Below are 19,418 nucleotides of genomic sequence, written 5' to 3' on the forward strand. Positions count from 1 at the left end.
GTGATGGAGGATTGATTTTCAGACTGGAGGGCTGTGACCAGTGAAGTGCCATAAGGATCGGTGCTGGATCCATTACTGTTAGTCATTTATATAAATGATTTGGATGTCAGCATAAGTACAGTTAGTAAGTTTGCTGATGACACCAAGATTGAAGGTGTAGAAGATAGTGAAGAAGGTCACCTCAGAGTACGGCAGGATCTTAATCAGATTGTCCAGTGGGCTGAGCAGTGGCAGATGGAGATTAATTTAGATAAATGTGAGGTACTGCACTTTGAAAAGCAAGTCAGAGCAGGACTTATCTACTTAATGGTAAGGTATGGGGAGTGTTGCTGAACAAAGATCTTGGAATGTAGGTTCATAGTTCCTTGAAAGTACAGTCACAGGTAGATAGGATAGTAAAAAAGGCCTTTGGTATGCTTTCCTTTATTGGTCAAACTATTGAGTATAGGAGTTGGGAGGTCATGTTGCGGCTGTTCAGGGCTTTGGTTAGTTCTCGTTTGGAATATTGCATGCAATTCTGGTCACCTTCCTATCAGAAGGATTTTCTGAAACTCAAAAAAGGTTCAGAAAAGATGTCCAAGGATGTTCCCAGGTTTAGAGGATTTGGGCTACAGGGAAAGGCTGAATAGACTAAGGCTGTTTTCCCTGTAGTGTTAGAGGCTGAGGGGTGACCTGATAAGTTTATAACATCATGAGGGGCGTGGATAGGGTACACAGACAAGGTTTTTTTTTCCCCTGAGCTGGGAGACTCCAGAACTAGAGGGCATAGACTTAGGGTGAGAGGGGAAAGATATAAAAAAGGGACTTAAGGGCAATCTTTCATGCAGAGAGTGGTGCATGTATGGAATGAGCTGCCAGAAGAAGTGGTTGAGGCTGGTACAACTATATCATTTGGATGGGTATATGAATAGGAAGGGTTCTGAGGGATATGGACCAAGTGCTGGTAAATTGGACTAGATGAGGTTATGATACATGGTTGGCATGGACGATTTGAACCAAAAAAGGTCTGTTTCCTTGCTGTACATCTGACTCTAAATACAGTTCTCTAGTGTAGTGCCTAAGAACTAGCTTTTACATACTAATTATAGACAGGAGTCTTACCATTTTGGTGCCAGAGTCATGTGATCAATAACATTTTATTGAATTACATGAACCTCATTCTATCATCAGCCCACTGCTGTATACTAAGAATGGTAATTCCTTCCCTTTCCTCTCCTTCTTCCATTTACCAGGCAAGTCACCAAAAATTGAGGTCCTTCATTAAACAAAACAATGTACTTAATCTTTACATGATGTTCACTTAGAATTTATCAAATCACAGTATACATATAGCTTCAATATATCGGTTTATGCTATCATGCAAAAAAAAAGCCTGTATTTTCGACAAAAAAATATTACATCAAAAGCATAATGGCAGCCAAGTGTGTAGTGAGGTTCTATTATGTGAAATACAAGGTTTTATAGTTTTATTCCCATCGCAGATTCTGAAAAGGATGCTTCAGGAAAGAAGGTGGGGATGTGATGTTGGGAGTAAGACAGCAGGAGAGGGGAAGGGAAGGAAAGGAGGGAACATAACATTTGCTTAGCAAGCAAAAATTATAGGCATTCATCTAAAAGACATATTTCATCGCTGGCCGTCAATTGTGGAATGGATCATTTATTTCATCAAAGACGAAAGTTTATTACTAAGAGCAAAATAATTAACTTTATTTTGTTCATTTCTTGTAATGCTATTGTTCTGCAAATATTTAAAATTAGGGGAAAAACCAGCAGTCTATAATGAGCAACATTAGCAGTCTCTAGGCAATTATCTATTTTTTTGCCTTATCGTGTACAATTACTTCATCTGTGCAGTCTGTTAAGCATTGGGTCCTTGTGACATATGTTCAGAGGAGCAAAGGTATAAAAATGGGTCAAAAGAGTTCACAAAAATTGCTCAAGGAAATCAGAATGCATTTTGCATAATTTAATCAATGTTCAAAAACAAATTGGAGTAGAATGGCAGCTCTTTATATGTATTGAAAAACCTGATTAAAAAAAAAGTGTTCACTGACATTACTTAGAGATAGGAAAGCTCTTACATATCATGTCAGATCAGTGGTAGATCCCAGAGAAGGCATCACATATGGTTTAAAGTATATATCTGGACAAAGGAACTAAAGGCACTCTTGCTAAGTTTACAGATGACCACAAAGACAGGTGGAGGGACAGGTAGTGAGGAGGCTGCAGAAGAACTTGGACATGCTATGAGAGTGTATTCTGCTGCCACTTTGTGGAAAGAAGTTGCAAAGTGTGAGATTATAGATTTTAGTAGGAAGAATAGGAGGCAGTGACTGTTTTCCAAACTGGGAAAGGCTTTGGAAATCTGAAGCACAAAAGGACTTAGGAGTTCTACTTCAGGATTCTCTTCAGGTTAACATGCAGGTTCACTTGGCACTTAGAAAGGCAAATATAATGTTGGCATTCACTTCAAAAGGACTAAAATACAAGATTAAAGATGTGTACGTGTGGGAGTATAAGGCTTTGGTCAGAGGGCAACGGAATATTGAACAGTTTTGAGCTCTGTATCTAAGATATAAAAGATATTTTGGTGTTGGAGGGGATCTTGAGGACATTTACAAAAATGATCCCAGCAATGAAGACTTGTGGTTCATGACTGAGAGAGTCTGTACTCAATGGAGTTTAGAAGGATGAGGCGAATGTGATTGAAACCTACAAGATACCGAGGGGCCTGGATAGCGTGTACAAGAGGTTTCCAATAGCGGAAGCGAGTAGGATCTAGGGACACAGCCTGAGATGAAGGACTGACCCTTTAGAACTGAGATGTGGAGGAATTTCTTCAACCAGAAGACTGTGGAGGCCAAGTCATTAGTTTATTTAAGACGGGGATAAATAGGTCTTGATGAGCGAGTGGATCAAGGGTTATAGAGACAAGGCAGAAGAATGGGGTTGAGAAACATGTCAGCCAAGATCAAAGAGCAGAGCAGACTCAAATGGGCTGAATGGCCTAATTATGCTATTATATCTTCTGGTTTTATATCCAAGGGCTGGTTTACAGTAATGTTAAATGGAGAAAGAATTATGAACAGAGGACTAAGGAGGAAAATAAGCCATTTAAATCATTCGTGCCTGCTTCACCAATTAATGACTGTGGCTGATTGGTCGTGGACTCAGGTCGACTTTTGCCATTGCTTCCCCCACCAACCCCTGACTCTTCACACTTTTGTATATGAAAAGCAGAGCGAACTTATCCTTGAATATAGCCAATGAACCATTTCCCAAAGAAAAAATGCAGATTAACAATGGCTTATTCTTAAACTGTGTCAAGGGGGAGTATTCTCTCAGGACTCCCCCTGTCGATCCTCTCAGGAGTGTGTGCATCTCAATTAGATGACCTATCATTCTTCCAATTGCAATGGGTAAAGACCCCATCTGTTTGCCCTTTCTTCATAAGGTAAGGCTTTCATCCCAGAAATGAGTTGAGGAAATCTTCGCTGAACTGTTGTTAACACAATCACATCCTTTTCACAAAAAGACAACAAAATTCTAACAGTACTCTGTATGTGGTCTCACCAGGGTCCTATACAGCTGCAAAGTTTCCCCACTCTTGGGCTCTATTCCCCGTGTTGTCTCATACCCCATTTTAATCTAATATACAATAATTTACTGTAGCTTTTAAAATAGAATACGTGTGGAGATTCAGAAAAGCTCAGCATATAGCAAGTCCTCACTTCCAGTTGGGAAAATCGATACTTGAACTGAATTACATGATCTCATGCCAATCAATATTAAAACCAGTGTTAGGGTTTTTTTTGCATGCCACTCTGTCACATACAGGCTCATGGTATGGGGTAACAAACCAGAATGGACAACATGGTGGCTGGCTGCCAGGATGTGAAAATTGAAGTCTCACAGGGTCTGTGTTGAACCCTCAACATTTTTCAGTTTATATTAATGATTTATGAGGGGCATTTTGACTGAATTTGCAGATAAGGATAGGTAAGAAAAATGTTGCAAAGTTGATATAACAAGGATGCAAACTAACAAAGATAGATTAAGTAAATGAACAAAAATCTAGCAGATGGAGTAGAATGTGGTAAATTTGAACTTGTTTGCTTTGACAGGAAGAACATAAAGGCAGATTATTTACTTAGTAAATGACTGCAGAATTGAGGTGACAAGAGGTCTAGGTGTTCTAGTGCATGCATTCAAAATGTTAATATGCAGGTACAGTAGTTAGGATACTGGTTGAGTTTTTACTTTATTTATGCAAGTCTGGATTTTCTTTACCCAAACAATACTTGAACCATTTGCCTGAATCTACCTTATTTGCATGAAGACACAGATTATGTAGTCACATGGCCCTAAGCTCCCCTTCTCACATGGTGCATTCACAAATGCATTTATTTAACTTGGTTTACCCATCTAAAGTAGATCAAACAGAAAATATACAACCAAAAGCTTCCAAGCACACCATTCCCAAACTTATTTCCAAATCCTTTCAGTAAACACTAGGACCTTTCCGCCTTATATTCTTTAAACCGGCAGGAAAAAACCAACTCAAGAAAACCTATAAGCAAACACTATTTTTAAGCTTACTTATCATGAAAGGCCATGCCTATGATAGTGCAGTATAGAGTCAGGGAGTGGTAAAGAGGCTTGATATGAAGAACTTTAGCCATGTGAGAGATCAGAGATATGATAAATGTATGGGGCGGGGGGGGGGGGGGGGAAGGTGGAAAATCACTGAGCTCACTCAGCTGGACTGCGTTGCACAGTTAGGGCTACAGCACACGTTTAATTCCCATTTCTGCTGTCTTTTCAACCTTACCCCTCACTCAAGGCACTGGACTCCCAGGATAAACTCTCCAGCCCTCTGGAACAATGGCGACTGAAATAACTGCAGAGAGGTTGGGTACCGTCACCAAGTCACCCTTTATTTACTACAGCACAGTACACTCACTGTGGCCAGCCAGCTTGGAGTCAGTCCACAACCGAGGAGATTTTAATCTCCTGTTTATAATATTTAAACAAATTACAAAAAAGTTAACATTTACAGTTGTATACAACAGCAATTTTACAAGGGAGGGGAGCAGCAAAGCCAGACCCCAAACCCTACCGTTCAACCGGTTTACAGGGAGATGAAGACAGACCTCAAATCCCAGTTTCACATAAAAGACAGTGACAATGACATTTGTACGTACAAGGACAATCCAGTTACATAAACTGGTGCATACAATACAGACCCAGCAAGCCCCCATCCCTCCCAACTTCTGGCCACTCTAAGGCAGCCCTCCCCTACACACCTTCCAGCTCTCGGTCCACCCCATGCCCCTTCCAGTTCAGTCCACCCTGACACCTTTCGACCACCTCTAGGACAGCCCGCCTGGGGTGACAGCGATCAGGACGGCCTACCCACCTTCCGGCTTCACTAACCACCTTCAACACCTTTTGACCACCTCTGGGGCAGCCCGCCCTGGTACCTGCCTGGGGTGACAGCGCTGAGGATGGCTACCTGCCTTCTGGCTCTCGGTTTGCCCCTATGTACCACTGGGCTCTCACCCACCCAGATGTACCATCCAACTAGTGGGCTAGCCTGGCACACCTTTCGACCACCTCTAGGGCAGCCCGTCCCCTTTCCTGGGACAGGGTGTATGGTAGCCCACAAGCCCTCCGGATCTCAGCCCGCCCCTACGCACCTTCTGGCTCTCGACTGCTTTGACACCTTTCGACTAACTCTAGGACAGCCCATCGCGATTATCCCTTCTCGGGACAACAGCGCTCAGAATAGCCTACCCACCATCTGGCTCTCAGGGCAACTGGCATCAGGGTGGCCTACCAACCTTCAGGTTCACAGGACGGTCTACCCGCCCTCCGGCTCTCAGGGTGACAGCTTTCAGGACGATCCATGAGCCTCCCAGTTCACAGTAAGGCCCGCCAGACCCAGGGACACACAAGACAGTGCAGGTGATAGACCCAGAAACACCACAATACAGTAAATTACAAAAAAAGTCCTTTCTGGTACACAGTCCAAATCTATACAGTCTTCAAAATATAGAACCCATTTCTCAGAAGAGTCCACTCCAGTTTACGATGTACATTGTCATAATTGAGTCTGCTTCAAACTGCAGAGTCCGTTGCCAAAACAGAGTCTGCAACCAAGGGCAGAGTCCACTCCTGAAGACAGCAAATGCACACCCCATGGCACACAGTTGCTCAGTCTCCATAGAGTCCTGGCCCAGCCTTGGAAAGCCAGGCCCACTCACAGGAACTCAATACAGGGGTTTGGTTCACTTGTGAAGGAAAGGTGTTCTCCCAAACTCCAGGATACAGCAACTGCTCACCTCCCAGCACACACACAGGTGTTCAATCTTCAGAGGCCCAGTCCCAAGGCTAGGCCTCCCCACAGGCACAGCTCCTCTGGTAAAATGTATGTCTTCCACAGGGCTCAGTCAAAACACCAGTAAAAAGTGAAGACACGTACAAAAGAAAACTACAGTCCAAGGGCTAAGCCCTACCACAAAATTAATATTGCCCTTTTCTCAGAAAGAGAAAGGAGAAAAGTGTAACACAGGCTGTAACCAGCCAGTGAAACAACAATCTACTAATGAGAACTGAGTTACACCTGAAACACATTATGTACACCAGGAGTTTAACAATCAGCCCTCACTAAGAGGAATGCCAGTTAACAAACTGGCTAAATAATTCAGCCAGGTCAGTAATCAGGTTTCCTCCTTCAAAAAAAAAGAGAAGCAGAAACCAACAGTAACATACTGACTGTAGTACTAGTCAGCACAGAGTCAGTCCCCTAAACTGAGGAAGCTCTGAATCTCCTGTTTATATCAGTCAGCCAGGGGCTTTCCTGATTGGCCCAGGTTAACAAACCCAATCAAGAACCTGTTTACAAGGTCAACCTGGTCCCAATCACTACAGTGACTTTCACTTTTTTCAGGTTTAAATTAATCATCACAGAGATCTTTTGCACACAAAACTTAAATCATATCCAAACACAAAATTTGAGGAGGCACAACAGGCAACTCTCTGAGATCATTTAAAGGAACAACTGAATGTAATGGCGGGATGCTCTATTTGGTTTAAATTGAGATGCATTGGCTACACAATATTCCTTTTCTACATTTATTTGGTAAGAAGAGAAACGTGAGATAAAAATAAAGCTATTACATTACTAGTATGTTACAACTTTATGATGCAACAGCCAATTACTGCAAAGCTCACTTTAATCCACAGAGTGTAGTGGCTAACACATCTATGAATATTGCCCACGACATGAAACATCATGCACAGATAACAAACGTGCCCATCACATACTACACTATTGCAACTGATACAAATAGCATCACACATATATTTGTGCACAAACACCCCAAATATATTGGGCAGTAATGGAAATATTTGCGTATTGAATGATGTACATCATGTAATTAATACATACACAGATAAACACACAATAATAGAGTACCAGTAATGTGAACTGCAGAATATGAGTTATTTTCAGTTGCTTAACCAATATGCAAATTTTCTGTTTGTACATGGTCAAATATGCACGTGCATCAACCTGAGAATGAAAATAAATTACAATCTGGTCATAGCATTTTCTTTGACTTGGTGTGCACATAATAAAAAACATATTCGAAGGTTGCAGAAGTCCTCCTACTACATTTCAATGTCTCAGTGTTGCATCGAGATGATGAAAGATTAGAATGACAGTGATACTGCAATGAGAAACCTTACCTTGCCACAAGCGACCAATGAAAGTGCTAATTGATACGACAGGTGAAATTCATCGAATGCAAACTTCATTGCTCTCTCCAAGCACTGTGGAAAGAAATATTTCAAGATGAGATGCACACTTGATAAATAAGTCAATAAAAGGAAGTTTATAACAAGAATTAATTCCTGCTTGACAAATGTACATATCCAATGGAAATCAGGGACAGAAGATCTGGGTTCACGTTTTGCCTACTGTAGAGTTGTGTCATAACATGAAACCACCAGACCCAGGAGCAGAAGTAGGCAATTCAACCCATCTAGTTTGCTCCACCATTCAATGAGATCATAGCTGATCCTCAATTCCACTTACCTCTCTTTTCCCAAAACTCTTTATTCTATTATTGATTAAAAATGTCTCTCTCAGTCTCAAATATGCTTAATACCCCAGCCCTCAACAGCTTTCTACAGTAAAGAATTCTATAACTTTGCTACCCTCTGACAGCAGAGATATGGAACCCCTTCTTCTGAGGTAAGATCCTTTGGTTCACATCTATCCTGTCAAGTCTCTGTAGAATCCTGTATATTTTAATAAGCTCACCGATCATTCTTCAATACTCCAGCAAGTACATGCCCAATCTACTCAACCTTCTCTCATAAGACAGTGTTTCCAAACTTACAAAAGCTGAGTGAATATTCTCTGTACTGACTCCAATGCCAGAAGAGAATACCCTTTATTGTCATGTGCACTCCAATGGCGCAGTGAAAAGTTTGTGATGTTGCCGCTTTGGCACCGGGTACAGGATACCTAGATAGATACTTAAGTATTTGTTACAGAACTGAAAGAATAAGAAAATAGTCAAGCATAGGAATACAAAGTTTTAAAAAGTACTCAAATTAGTTGGTCTAGAATAAGAATAAAAAGTATCTTTTAAAAGTACTCAAATTACAGTCTGAGTCCACAGGACTTCAGAACTTGAGGCCTCGCTGCCTCCTCACGCTGGCTTTTGGCCCACAACTTGCCTCCAGGACCCATCTCCCAGGCTGAAGCCCAATGTGGGAGGCAGTCCAAGCCCAGGCCAGCCTGGGAGACGAGTCCTGGAGGTGAGTTACAGGCCAGAAGCCAGCACAAGGAGTTAGCAAGGCCTTGAGGTGGGAAGCCATGCAGACACAGACAGTAATTTGAGAACTTTTTAAAGATAGCGTCTGGCTCCGGCCCGTAACTCGCCTCCCACCCTGACATGGTCTCCAACCCCTCTCCCTTGCCTAGATGATGACACACCTCTCCCAGTCTCTGTTCCGTCCGGGTAATTGTTTATGAAGTTAAAAGTTGGGTGTGGGTTGAGTGGGGGAGAAAACTGCAGAAAAGAGAAAGAAAGAAAGAACGAAAAGGAACTGGCAAAGCAGAGAAGCTCTGGCTGGAGTGTCCTGCTGTGGTACCAGCTTACATCTCACTGCAGCACATCTTTCTTTAAAGACAAGCCCTAAAACTGCTCACAGTATCCAAGTTGGGATCTGACTACTGTCTTGTACAGTTTTACCAAAGCCTCCCTACATTTATACTCCATTCCCTTTGAAATAAAGTTCAACATTCTACTTGCCTTCCCTTTTACCTGCTGGATGCTGGCTTTTTGTGACTCATGTCTCAACAGGTTGATTAAAAATATCTATTCCGATATTCGGTTATTAGGACCATCAGGATCTCAAAACATTCACCAAATAATAAGGGATTTTTATTGCACTTGCTCTGACACAAATGTTGGAACAGTCCAACAATGCAAAAGGTTGTTCTTTGTTTCACATTATAATTATGCCATCTAGTGGGCCTATGAATGAGCTCAGCTAAAATTATGAAGTGAATGCAGGACTTTAACAAGCTACTCGGTTCCATGTGTCATATTGGTTCTTCTGCTTCAAATGAACCTAAAACCATAAAATTGTCCTCTGTGACTTTTGTCAGGAAGAGTAATAAAGTAGACAAGGTGTTCATTCATAACTCTAGCCAGAAGCTCCATGGTTTACTGGCAGATGTGGACACGATCAGATCCATTCATGTACAGAGCCTCACAACACTTATTACCTTTGCTCATGTGCTGAGTATGCCCAAGACAAGACACTAATGTGAATTTTAAAAAGGAACAAAAAAAAATCATCAGGGATCAGGAGAAAACATCTTCCTATCAATTACTGCTTTTAGCACTTAATCACCTCAGTTAAGTTTCATATCCGAGAGAGAAAACAGCAAGGATTTCAACTTAGGCTTGATTATGCACTACTGGCTCAACTGTACAGCTGAAAACCTTACTCAGGAGAAAGTGCCCTGAACCACTGAATTATCATTTCAAATGGGAAAGTGTATCCTGGACTCATGTCCATTATCCCCAAAAAATAATGAGCCAAGGTCGACTGTTTAAAAGGCCTGAGCAATGTTTAGGGTCTTTGTACCGTTATAACAAAAACATTAAGGTCTTCTAGTCCTCACTCTCCATGTCCCATCCATACAAACTGATACCAGTTCATGCCCCTGTACCTAGCTCCTGAGGTTTCTTATATCATCCATGCCAACCTATACACCTATACCTACACTATGGCCCCTCAAACCCTCCATTTCAACCTACATCCTTCTAACCAGCAGTCCAAAGCTAGTTAAACTCCTGTTAGGACGGGGCTACCGTCCCCGTGTTCGTTTGAAGGAGAGAGACACAGGATCTGATTCAAAATATAAGCTGATTTAATGAGAGAGACGTACACAGGACATGCAGTGAGATATTTACTCTTCACTGGAGAAGGCGCGTTCTGAAATCTTTCCAAAAACCCCTGCTTGATATATTGTTTGCTAAGCTAATGCTACGTAATCACTCACACACGTGATCTCTCACAGACAAAGGCTTCCTGTGAACAGGCCTCGGCCTTGGCAGGTATCCACGAGATGGTCTGTCTTGTAAACAAGGTCTCCGAGTAAAGGCTGCCATTGTATTGGTCTGACCTTGGTAGTCCAGCTGCACAGGCAGTTTCAGTAAACAGTCCAAACAGCAGCTCCGCAGCGGCCCCCGATTTCCCAAGCAGCAACTACAGGTCTGCCCTCCCTGGGGTATAGATATATATCCCAACACTCCTTACGCTAACATAATGCCAAATCACCCAGTAACTACCATAAGCTGACCTCAGAAGCCAGGCTGAGATGTAGCAAGATAATATCCTGGGTACTATATTATACTCTTTACTATATTAAAAAAAATGCCATTAAAAAGCAAATTTATTTAAATGTCTTCAAATACTTAATCCCTTAGATAAAACATAAATAGTTGTATCAATAGCAAAACATCAAAAACAATAGGTCCCTTTATAATCACTTCTCCTGTCAATCAAGAGGGAAGATATAGGTCCCTTTCTGATTGTACAAGTAGCTAAACAGTACTAATACTATAATGATAACCTTAAAGTCTTTGTCAACAAACAGCAACTGAAATTTTAGGCACTAATTATTATCAACTAAGAATCACAGTGGCCTTTTTCTCCCCCAAAACTTCAACGGATTTAAATAACCTGACAGTTTGGTTATGGCTCAATGTTCACTCGCCAATCTCACACATGGACTGGTAAACTAAATGTAAGTTCTGCTTATTTCAAGCTACATGACAGTAAATCTGTCTGCTAAGAAATCCTATGAAAGTTCAGCAAATTTTGGAAGTGGAAAGTACACTAGCAACTCCCTCATAACACATGCTGCAAGCTTGACTGTGCGATGGCTATTGGTAACATGTTCTCCATTTTGATGACTTGGTCATTAGCATTTTCCCTCTTAGAGTGACAACAAAACAAGTTTGACAGCCACAGACCTTACACATGCTCACATCTAACCATAAATAATCCAAAAAGTGTGCCTGCCCTTTCAAAAGAAAACTTCCGGTAAATTAGACTATTTCATCAAATTGATAATTCCCACAAGTTTTTTTCAGATATTTCAGTGACAAAAACTGGGCCCAAGTTAAGACAGCTGCTCTTCAAACATGTTGCTTGCATGAATCACATGCATAAAACACATCTAGTCCCAATGTCCCCCCACTCCTCCACCTTGATGAAAAGAGTGTATCCTCGATATAAGGGGATGCCCTTGCATCTCTGCAAATATTCAGGGACTTGTGATTTAGTAAACTGCTTTCCTTATATTAACACTCACTACCGAAACAAGAATCAACACTTAAAATTATCTTAGAGAAAGAGTAGATCAGCATGAGTCCTTTAAAACTTTTAGGACTTGTTTGAAATTAGCCAAGAAATTTAGATTAATGTTTCCTCCTTGATGAAATAGAATTGAGCAGTATGAAGTAATCCACCATGCTATACTATAACCTAAATGGCAAGCTCACAGATACAGACTGCACAATGAAGCTTACATACATTACTAAAGCACAGCAAAAAGACTTTTAATCCAAGCCTGCACTATATTATGACGGTGATCCTATACAGAAGAACCGAAATAAAATTATTATTTTTCAGAGCTACATATTGATAAATCCTAGAGCAAAGACTGTTTAGCAAAGAGAACACTTGAAGATATGAGATAGTTTACTTGGTGCTCTGTTGTTAGATAACCTTATTCTGAACACTTATCCAACTGTACAATGCATTTTGTGAACCTAAAACTTTTGTTTTTTAAAAAAGTAAATTAAAAGTTCATGAAACACAAAGACATACTACAAAAATTCTCTTTCATTCAACAAAAAATGTGACTATCGAGTGTTAGCAAGCACATAAAATATAAAATCGTTTGATCAAGCACTTTTTTAATAGAATGAAACAGAGTGTATTTTCTCCATGCAATTGTTTCCAATCTTCCAATGATATGAGCTATTCCTCACTGGTTTATTATTCCAAGAGAATTAATAGCTCTCCAGTAACTTGAACCTCATCAATAATTAAATGTAAATTACACTCTCATGTAAAGGTCCATCCCACTACATCCTGACAACCAAACAAAATTTTCATTCAATTTATGTAAAAGTCAGGATAAAACTGTTGGGATTATTAATTATTTAATGGAAATTACAATAGCTCATTAATTTAACAGTATACATGGGAACCTTTAGACTTTCCCACTGCTAATTCTAAAGTTTATCTCCCATCTGACAGACAAGAGTAATGTGCACCACATTATCTACCATAATGCCTTCAGGAAAGAATAATAAGGACGCAGCTCAGTTTAAAATGAAAGCTGCAGCATTCATCTAGAAGTGGCAAAAGAGTTTAATGCGGAGTTCAAAATACACAGGGGGCAACAGGTGAATCTGTCCTTGAAAGATCCCAACCATCTCAGGAAAAATCAATTTTGGGTCAACAAACGAGAAAAAGTTGCCCCCACACATGGGAAACATGGAATATGCGAGGAACTGCTTTTCCAATCAAAGTTCCTGTCTCTCTCATGTTTTCTTTTCCAGTTCCTCTATTCATTGGTTCCCTCCTTTCTCCTCTTACACTGGTAGTGGCATCCGCAATATCCCCTGAAATTTCTTCCCCTCTCCTCCTTACCAATATTCCCAAAAAAAGAGTATTTGGTCATCATCAGTTTTCTCTTTGTCAAAGCTTGCTGTGCATAAAATGTATAACCTTATAAAGCATTATTAATATAATATTGATTACATTACATTCTCTTTAATACATAAACTACCATTAACCATTCACATATGAAAATTGAAGAATAGCTCTCAAAAAATTGTACTGGATGGTTTACTTAGTCTCAAAGAGAACCCTCAAGAGAAAATATTTGGGGACTCCATTCCTACTGCTGTCAGGTTGCATAGACCATAGTTCAGATTCTGAGTTAACAAATCTGTCCAAGCCATAAGCTCCTTGTGAATAATAAAATGGGAATTAAATCCCACTACAGTATCTAAAAACATTTCTGTTTTCATTATTTTATTCTCTCACCACTATCAATAAAGAGATGGTGCTTGGGGGAGGGAGTAAGTGGGCAGGAGTTGATTAATTTGATTGAAGTTTTAAAATTGCTGGACTTGCCCTTTAAAAGGTGATAAACGTTTTACGCGCTGTGGCTGCAGCAACAATCAGGGCCCCAGAGAACAAAGGACGAGGCCACCCACCACAGATGCTGGTCACTAGTTAATAACTAATAAACCAAATAACACTTTAGGAAACCATTCCTCAAAGAAAAGTGGTTATAATGCAAAAGTTGCTACTACAGGAGTAATTAAGATAAAAACACTGATGCCATTAAAAGAATGAGTATGGGTTGGGGTCAAGAAAGCTTACTACCAAATGCATAGAGACAGAAAAGGAACTATCAGCCAATGGTTAGCAATTCAGATGTTATGAAGTTGGGAGCCTCACATTTAACTTTTCTTATGGATTTAACCCTCTGCTGTACCTTAGCAATACCTGTTCAAGGAAGCTGAGGACAAGGTTGGAAAAAAAACATGGTTTCACAATAACGACTGGGGGGTCAAATGCAGCAAGAATGCCTTCTTCAATTCACCAACCCCTGAATTTGCCTTCTCCCTGGGACTGGTCATGCTATGGGTTGGGTATTGGATTCCTTCCCCAGTCCCTTACTCTGGGTGACATCCTTCTTGTAAGAAAATAAAGTTAATGGTTTTCCCTCTGAAATGCCACCCTTATTAATATCTGTATGAAAATCTCCACTTGGGAAACAGAACAAGCATCAAAATCATGAATATAACAATGAATAAATCTAATAAAGAACTCTAAAAAATGTTTTTACCAGATGAACTAGTTAAGGTGAAAAATATTGCTGCATTTACAGGGAAGCTGGATAAATACATAAAGGAGAAAGGAATAGATTACACAGATTGGGTTACATCAAGTAGGATGGAACATGCATATAAAACATAATAGTAATAGTGATCAGTTGGTCTAAATGGCCTACTTTTGCATTGATATTTCAATATAATTTTATGTAATTTGGTTAATGTTGGGGTGTGATTGCCGATAAGTGTTAGAAATTAACAAATGTTTCAGTAATTATTCAGTGACTATACACAATTATCTTTTTCCTCAGAAGGTAGGACATCTTTCAAAATCACCACATTGCTCATTATTAAAATTGCATGTTTATTCCCTTGATCAGATTCAGGAGATTGCTTCTTGTCAACATGTGGCTAACAAGGGATCGCTCTGAAGATGTACTACATGTTTGACAACTTAAGTGCCAGCTGGATGTCTAGCCATGGCATGACTGATATATTGTTGCTGCTAAGAACTTTGACAACACCAAACAATGAAGGGCAAAATATTAATTTAAAACACGGGAAACCAGGCTTGGGAAAAATCAGCTTTCTGGGTCACGAAAATTTATTGCTGATTGAAGAAACTACTCACTCATGTTGGTTCCTAAGCAACCACCTACTTGGATTTGGCTATCTGCAATACACCGCTTTGAGGGTTGCAATAGAGAATAACTGGACCAAATTTAAATTTGAAACAAGATATTTTATTACAAGGCGAAACTGAATTTAAAAAATGTTTTTCATTCTATATACTCCTCTGTTGCTTTTCTAAGACGTGCTTTTATGAAATTGATTTACAGAAAATCAGTTGTACAAGATTGTGAGAGTTTCCTTCTAACAGTGCTCATATTACCTCCCCTAACACAAGAAACTGGGTATGGATATCATGACACTGAAGAATTCAACAAACGTTCATTATAACTGAAATAAAACAAAAAACTGCAAAATGCTGTTGGTCTGAAACAAAAGTAAAAATTGCTGGCAAAACTCAGCAGGTCTGGGGAGAAAGCAAAGTTAACATTTCAAGTCCAGTAACTCTACATAAAATGCCTGTGTTAATATTAAGCTGTTAGGTTGCAATAGAAGATAATGCTTCCAGTAGACTGTTGTGCTTTAATCTAAATAAAGATCATAAATGAGATCTCTATATAACCTCAGGTCACAACGTACAGTGATTATGTCATACATACATCCCTTAAAGACATACTCACATATTCATCATGAAACATAACAAAATCCGTCTTTTGCTGAAAGCTAAAAATCTATCCCGAATTGATTCATGCACTTTTTTTAAAAATGACAACACATGCATGTGTTGTCAATTTGATAATTACATTAATTACATTAAAAGTGTGAAACTTGAAAGGGTTCAGAAAAGATATACAAGGATGTTGCCAGAGTTGGAACGTGTGAGCTATAGGGAGAGGCTAAATAGGCTTTGGCTGTTTTGCCTGGAGTATCAGATGTTGAGGGGTAACCTTAGAGAGGTCTATAAAATCATAATGGGCATGGATAGAGTAAACAGACAATGTCTTTTCCCTGGGTTAGGGAAGTCCAAAACTAGAGGGCATAAGCTTAGGGTGAACGGGGAAAGATTTAAAAAGGACCCAAGGAGCAACTGTTTCACCCAAGGGATGGTACATGTATGGAATGAGCTGCCAGAGGAAGTGGTGGAGGCTGATACAATTACAACATTTAAAAGGCATGGGATATGAATAGGAAGGATTTAAAGAGATATGGGACAAGTGCTGGCAAATCGGACTAGATTAATTTAGAATATCTGGTCCGCATAGACAAGTTGGACTGAAGGGTCTGTTTACATGCTGTACATTTCTATGACTAATGACATTTCAAAATTTGATGTAATGTTTGCAGATTTAGCAACTCGCCCTAAAAGTGTTTGTATACCAAAGGAGGTCGGGTTGGTCTGGTGAGGTACGTGCTGTTCTCTGTTGTACTCATTTGACTAATTTATCGCCTTGCTGCTAGTTGCTGTTGTATAACAGCACTCCATAATCAACAAAGGAGTGTTCATTCACTCTCCATGCAGAATTGGCATTTCATACATTAGCCTGAGCTAGCATCAGTTCCTTCACAATATAGCACCATGATCAAGACTGATTTGTAGGATCTGGGCTGGTTACACATTCTAGAAACCTTTGCTGGTAACTAACTATTTGCATGTACACATGCGTATGATGCCTGAATTCTGACGAGCAAAGCCAATCTTCTTTACCCAACTCAAAGAAGGCACTTGAACAAGAGGAGGACAACAGAAGGATTTCAAAGACTCCCAGAAGGTCTCCCTCAAGAAATGCAACATGGATGGCAACACATGGGAGATCCTCGTTTGGAAGAACCAGAGTCAGAGTAAACTCTGTATGAAAGGACACAATTCTTTAAGAACATCTGGTTGCAAGAGGAAACGTGGAAAAGGAATGCCAATGATCTCAATGCTATGGACCAATTCCACCTCCCAGAAATACCTGTCAAATGTGTGGGTGGAGATGTGGTTCTAAGATCTGGCTTAACAGCTGCACAAGATTCCATAGAAAGCAGAACCAATGACATGAAATTTCCTAGGTGGTCAATCATACACATCATTGCTGAAAACGATGATTTGCATTTGTAATTCTAACTTATACTCATCAATTGCATTGTCTCGGTGGTTCTTTACTTGTTTGATCATCATCATCTCTTTCATTCTTCCCTGACTTTGAAGAAGAATCCCTATACTCAGAATGATTAGACAATCAGTTGCTAGGCAAGGTCTGAAATTTGTCTATCGCTTGGTTAACTTTGACCCTCACAGATGTGTTTGCATTTTTGAATTTCCTTAATACTTTCCTTGCTGCCAATGTTGTGGCATTGTGCAGTCTTGTTGGTCACCTGTGTCTTCCTCAAAGGCCTAGTTTGGCTTCCGGATCCAGATTTCCTGCATACGTGTGCCCAATGCCCTTGGTGCCATTCAACTTTACAAATATCAAGAAATGTTAGGTCCTTTTTGGATAGGTGCAACAAACCATATCTGACAGAGTTTGTAATCTTGGTGTACTTTGCTGTCCATAGCAATTGTCTTCAATATACTTAACGCATGTACTTATTGTTGGCCTGCCACTACCATCTTCATACTGGTGTCCTTTCTCAAGCAATATGTCAAAGGTATGGCACTTCTCTTGAACAAAAGATCCTACAGAATGTTTTAATTGGTGTGACAATGATGACAATCTCAAATTAGCTTCTCTGAGAGCTTCTCTTCAGGGAAGTCACACTCTGGCCCTTGACTGCAGCATCTTGCAACAAGCTGATCAACAGATTCTGGAGGTTGCTATCTATATGACAGTTGGAGTTTTCTAATCCTGAAGTTAGTTCTTACCTTGAACTTATCTTCAAGAACTTTCAGATTGTTTTGTGATCATCAACCGAAAGACTGGATGTGCTAATTGTGCAAAGCTCACCTTGCCAAAAGAACGCAAGACTTCTGGAGTTCTTTTCTCAAAGCCATCTAGCACTTTATCTTTAAAACAGAACTGTATTTGTTCTGTTTCAGAGAACATCTCTGGAACACATGCACTAAAAAACCCCACTGCCCTGTGGCCGAACACATTAACTCCCCCTCCCACTCCACCAAGCCCTGGTCCTCCTCCACCACCAAACTCTAGCCACCCGACACCTGGAGGAAGAACGCCTCATCTTTCACCTTGGAACCTTCCAATCATATGGGATCAATGTCGATTTCACAGTTTCCTCATTTCCCCTCCCCTATCTTATCACATGCTATAATATAGTGATGATATCTTGAATATGTGTCTAAAAGACATCATGACATACTGATCTCTGAAACCTAACATAAGTGTCATGAAAGGAAAAGATGTGAAGTATTTAGAGTCACAGAGATGTACAGCATGGAAACAGACCCTTCAGTCCAACCCGTCCATGCCGACCAGATATCCCAACCCAATCTAGTCCCACCTGCCAGCACCCGGCCCATATCGCTCCAAACCCTTCCTATTCATATACTCATCCAAATGCCTCTTAAATGTTGCAATTGTACCAGCCTCCACCACTTCCTCTGGCAGCTCATTCCATACACCACCCTCTGCATGAAAACGTTGCCCCTTAGGTCTTTTTTATATCTTTCCCCTGTCACCCTAAACCTATGCCCTCTAGTTCTTGACTCCCTGACCAAAGGGAAAAGACTTTGCCTATTTATCCTATCCATGCCCCTCATAATTTTGTAAACCTCTATAACGTCACCCCTCAGCCTCCAATGCTCCAGGGAAAACATGCCCCAGCCTATTCAGCCTCTCCCTATAGCTCAAATTCTCCAACCCTGGCAACATCCTTGTAAATCCTTTCTGAACCCTTTCAAGTTTCATAATATCTTTCCGATAAGAAGGAGACCAGCATTGCATGCAATATTCCAACAGTGGCCTAACTAATGTCCTGTACAGCCGCAACATGATCTACCAACTCCTGTACTCAATATCTGACCAATAAAGGAAAGTATACCAAACATCATCTTCACTATTCTATCTATCTGTAACTCCACTTTCAAGGAGCTATGAACCTGAGCTTTTGAAAGCTGGAAACAGTCATACTGACTGTCCTGTTGTCTCTTGTTGGTTATAAAAGTACTAAATGAAATGAGTCTGTACCAACTCAGTCCAGGCTTAATGGATATTCATCAATAACAAAACCACCTATATTTTGGCTGTCTCTCTCAGCTAAGAGTAGTTGGGAAGTTTCTATGTGTTAAATTATATGCGAACATATATGGCTTGGATCTTAGGGTGATATGTTCCAGGATACCACACATCTACAAGTGTTGGTATAATCTTATAAACAGACAGAGCTCCATATCACATCTTCCTAATTTGTTTTAAGCTCAGATCTGTTCCATTGCAATGGGTGTTTGAAATAGAA

At 40.3% G+C, this 19,418-nt stretch overlaps 1 protein-coding gene across 3 annotated transcripts in view; it reads right to left on the minus strand.

Annotated features, from left to right (window-relative positions):
* The window catches only part of LOC132819708 (tetratricopeptide repeat protein 7A-like), a 373,105-nt gene that overhangs the window by 257,656 nt on the left and 96,031 nt on the right, over positions 1 to 19,418 (minus strand). For all 3 annotated transcript variants that reach the window (XR_009645113.1, XM_060831372.1, XM_060831373.1), the window contains one exon: positions 7,753 to 7,836. Coding sequence is in view for 2 of the 3 variants with exons in the window: in XM_060831372.1 (XP_060687355.1) it covers positions 7,753 to 7,836 (84 nt within the window). In the remaining variant the exon portion in view is untranslated. The remainder of the gene's footprint in view (positions 1 to 7,752; positions 7,837 to 19,418) is intronic.

Source organism: Hemiscyllium ocellatum, chromosome 10, assembly GCF_020745735.1.
Source record: "Hemiscyllium ocellatum isolate sHemOce1 chromosome 10, sHemOce1.pat.X.cur, whole genome shotgun sequence".
Taxonomy (NCBI): domain Eukaryota; kingdom Metazoa; phylum Chordata; class Chondrichthyes; order Orectolobiformes; family Hemiscylliidae; genus Hemiscyllium; species Hemiscyllium ocellatum.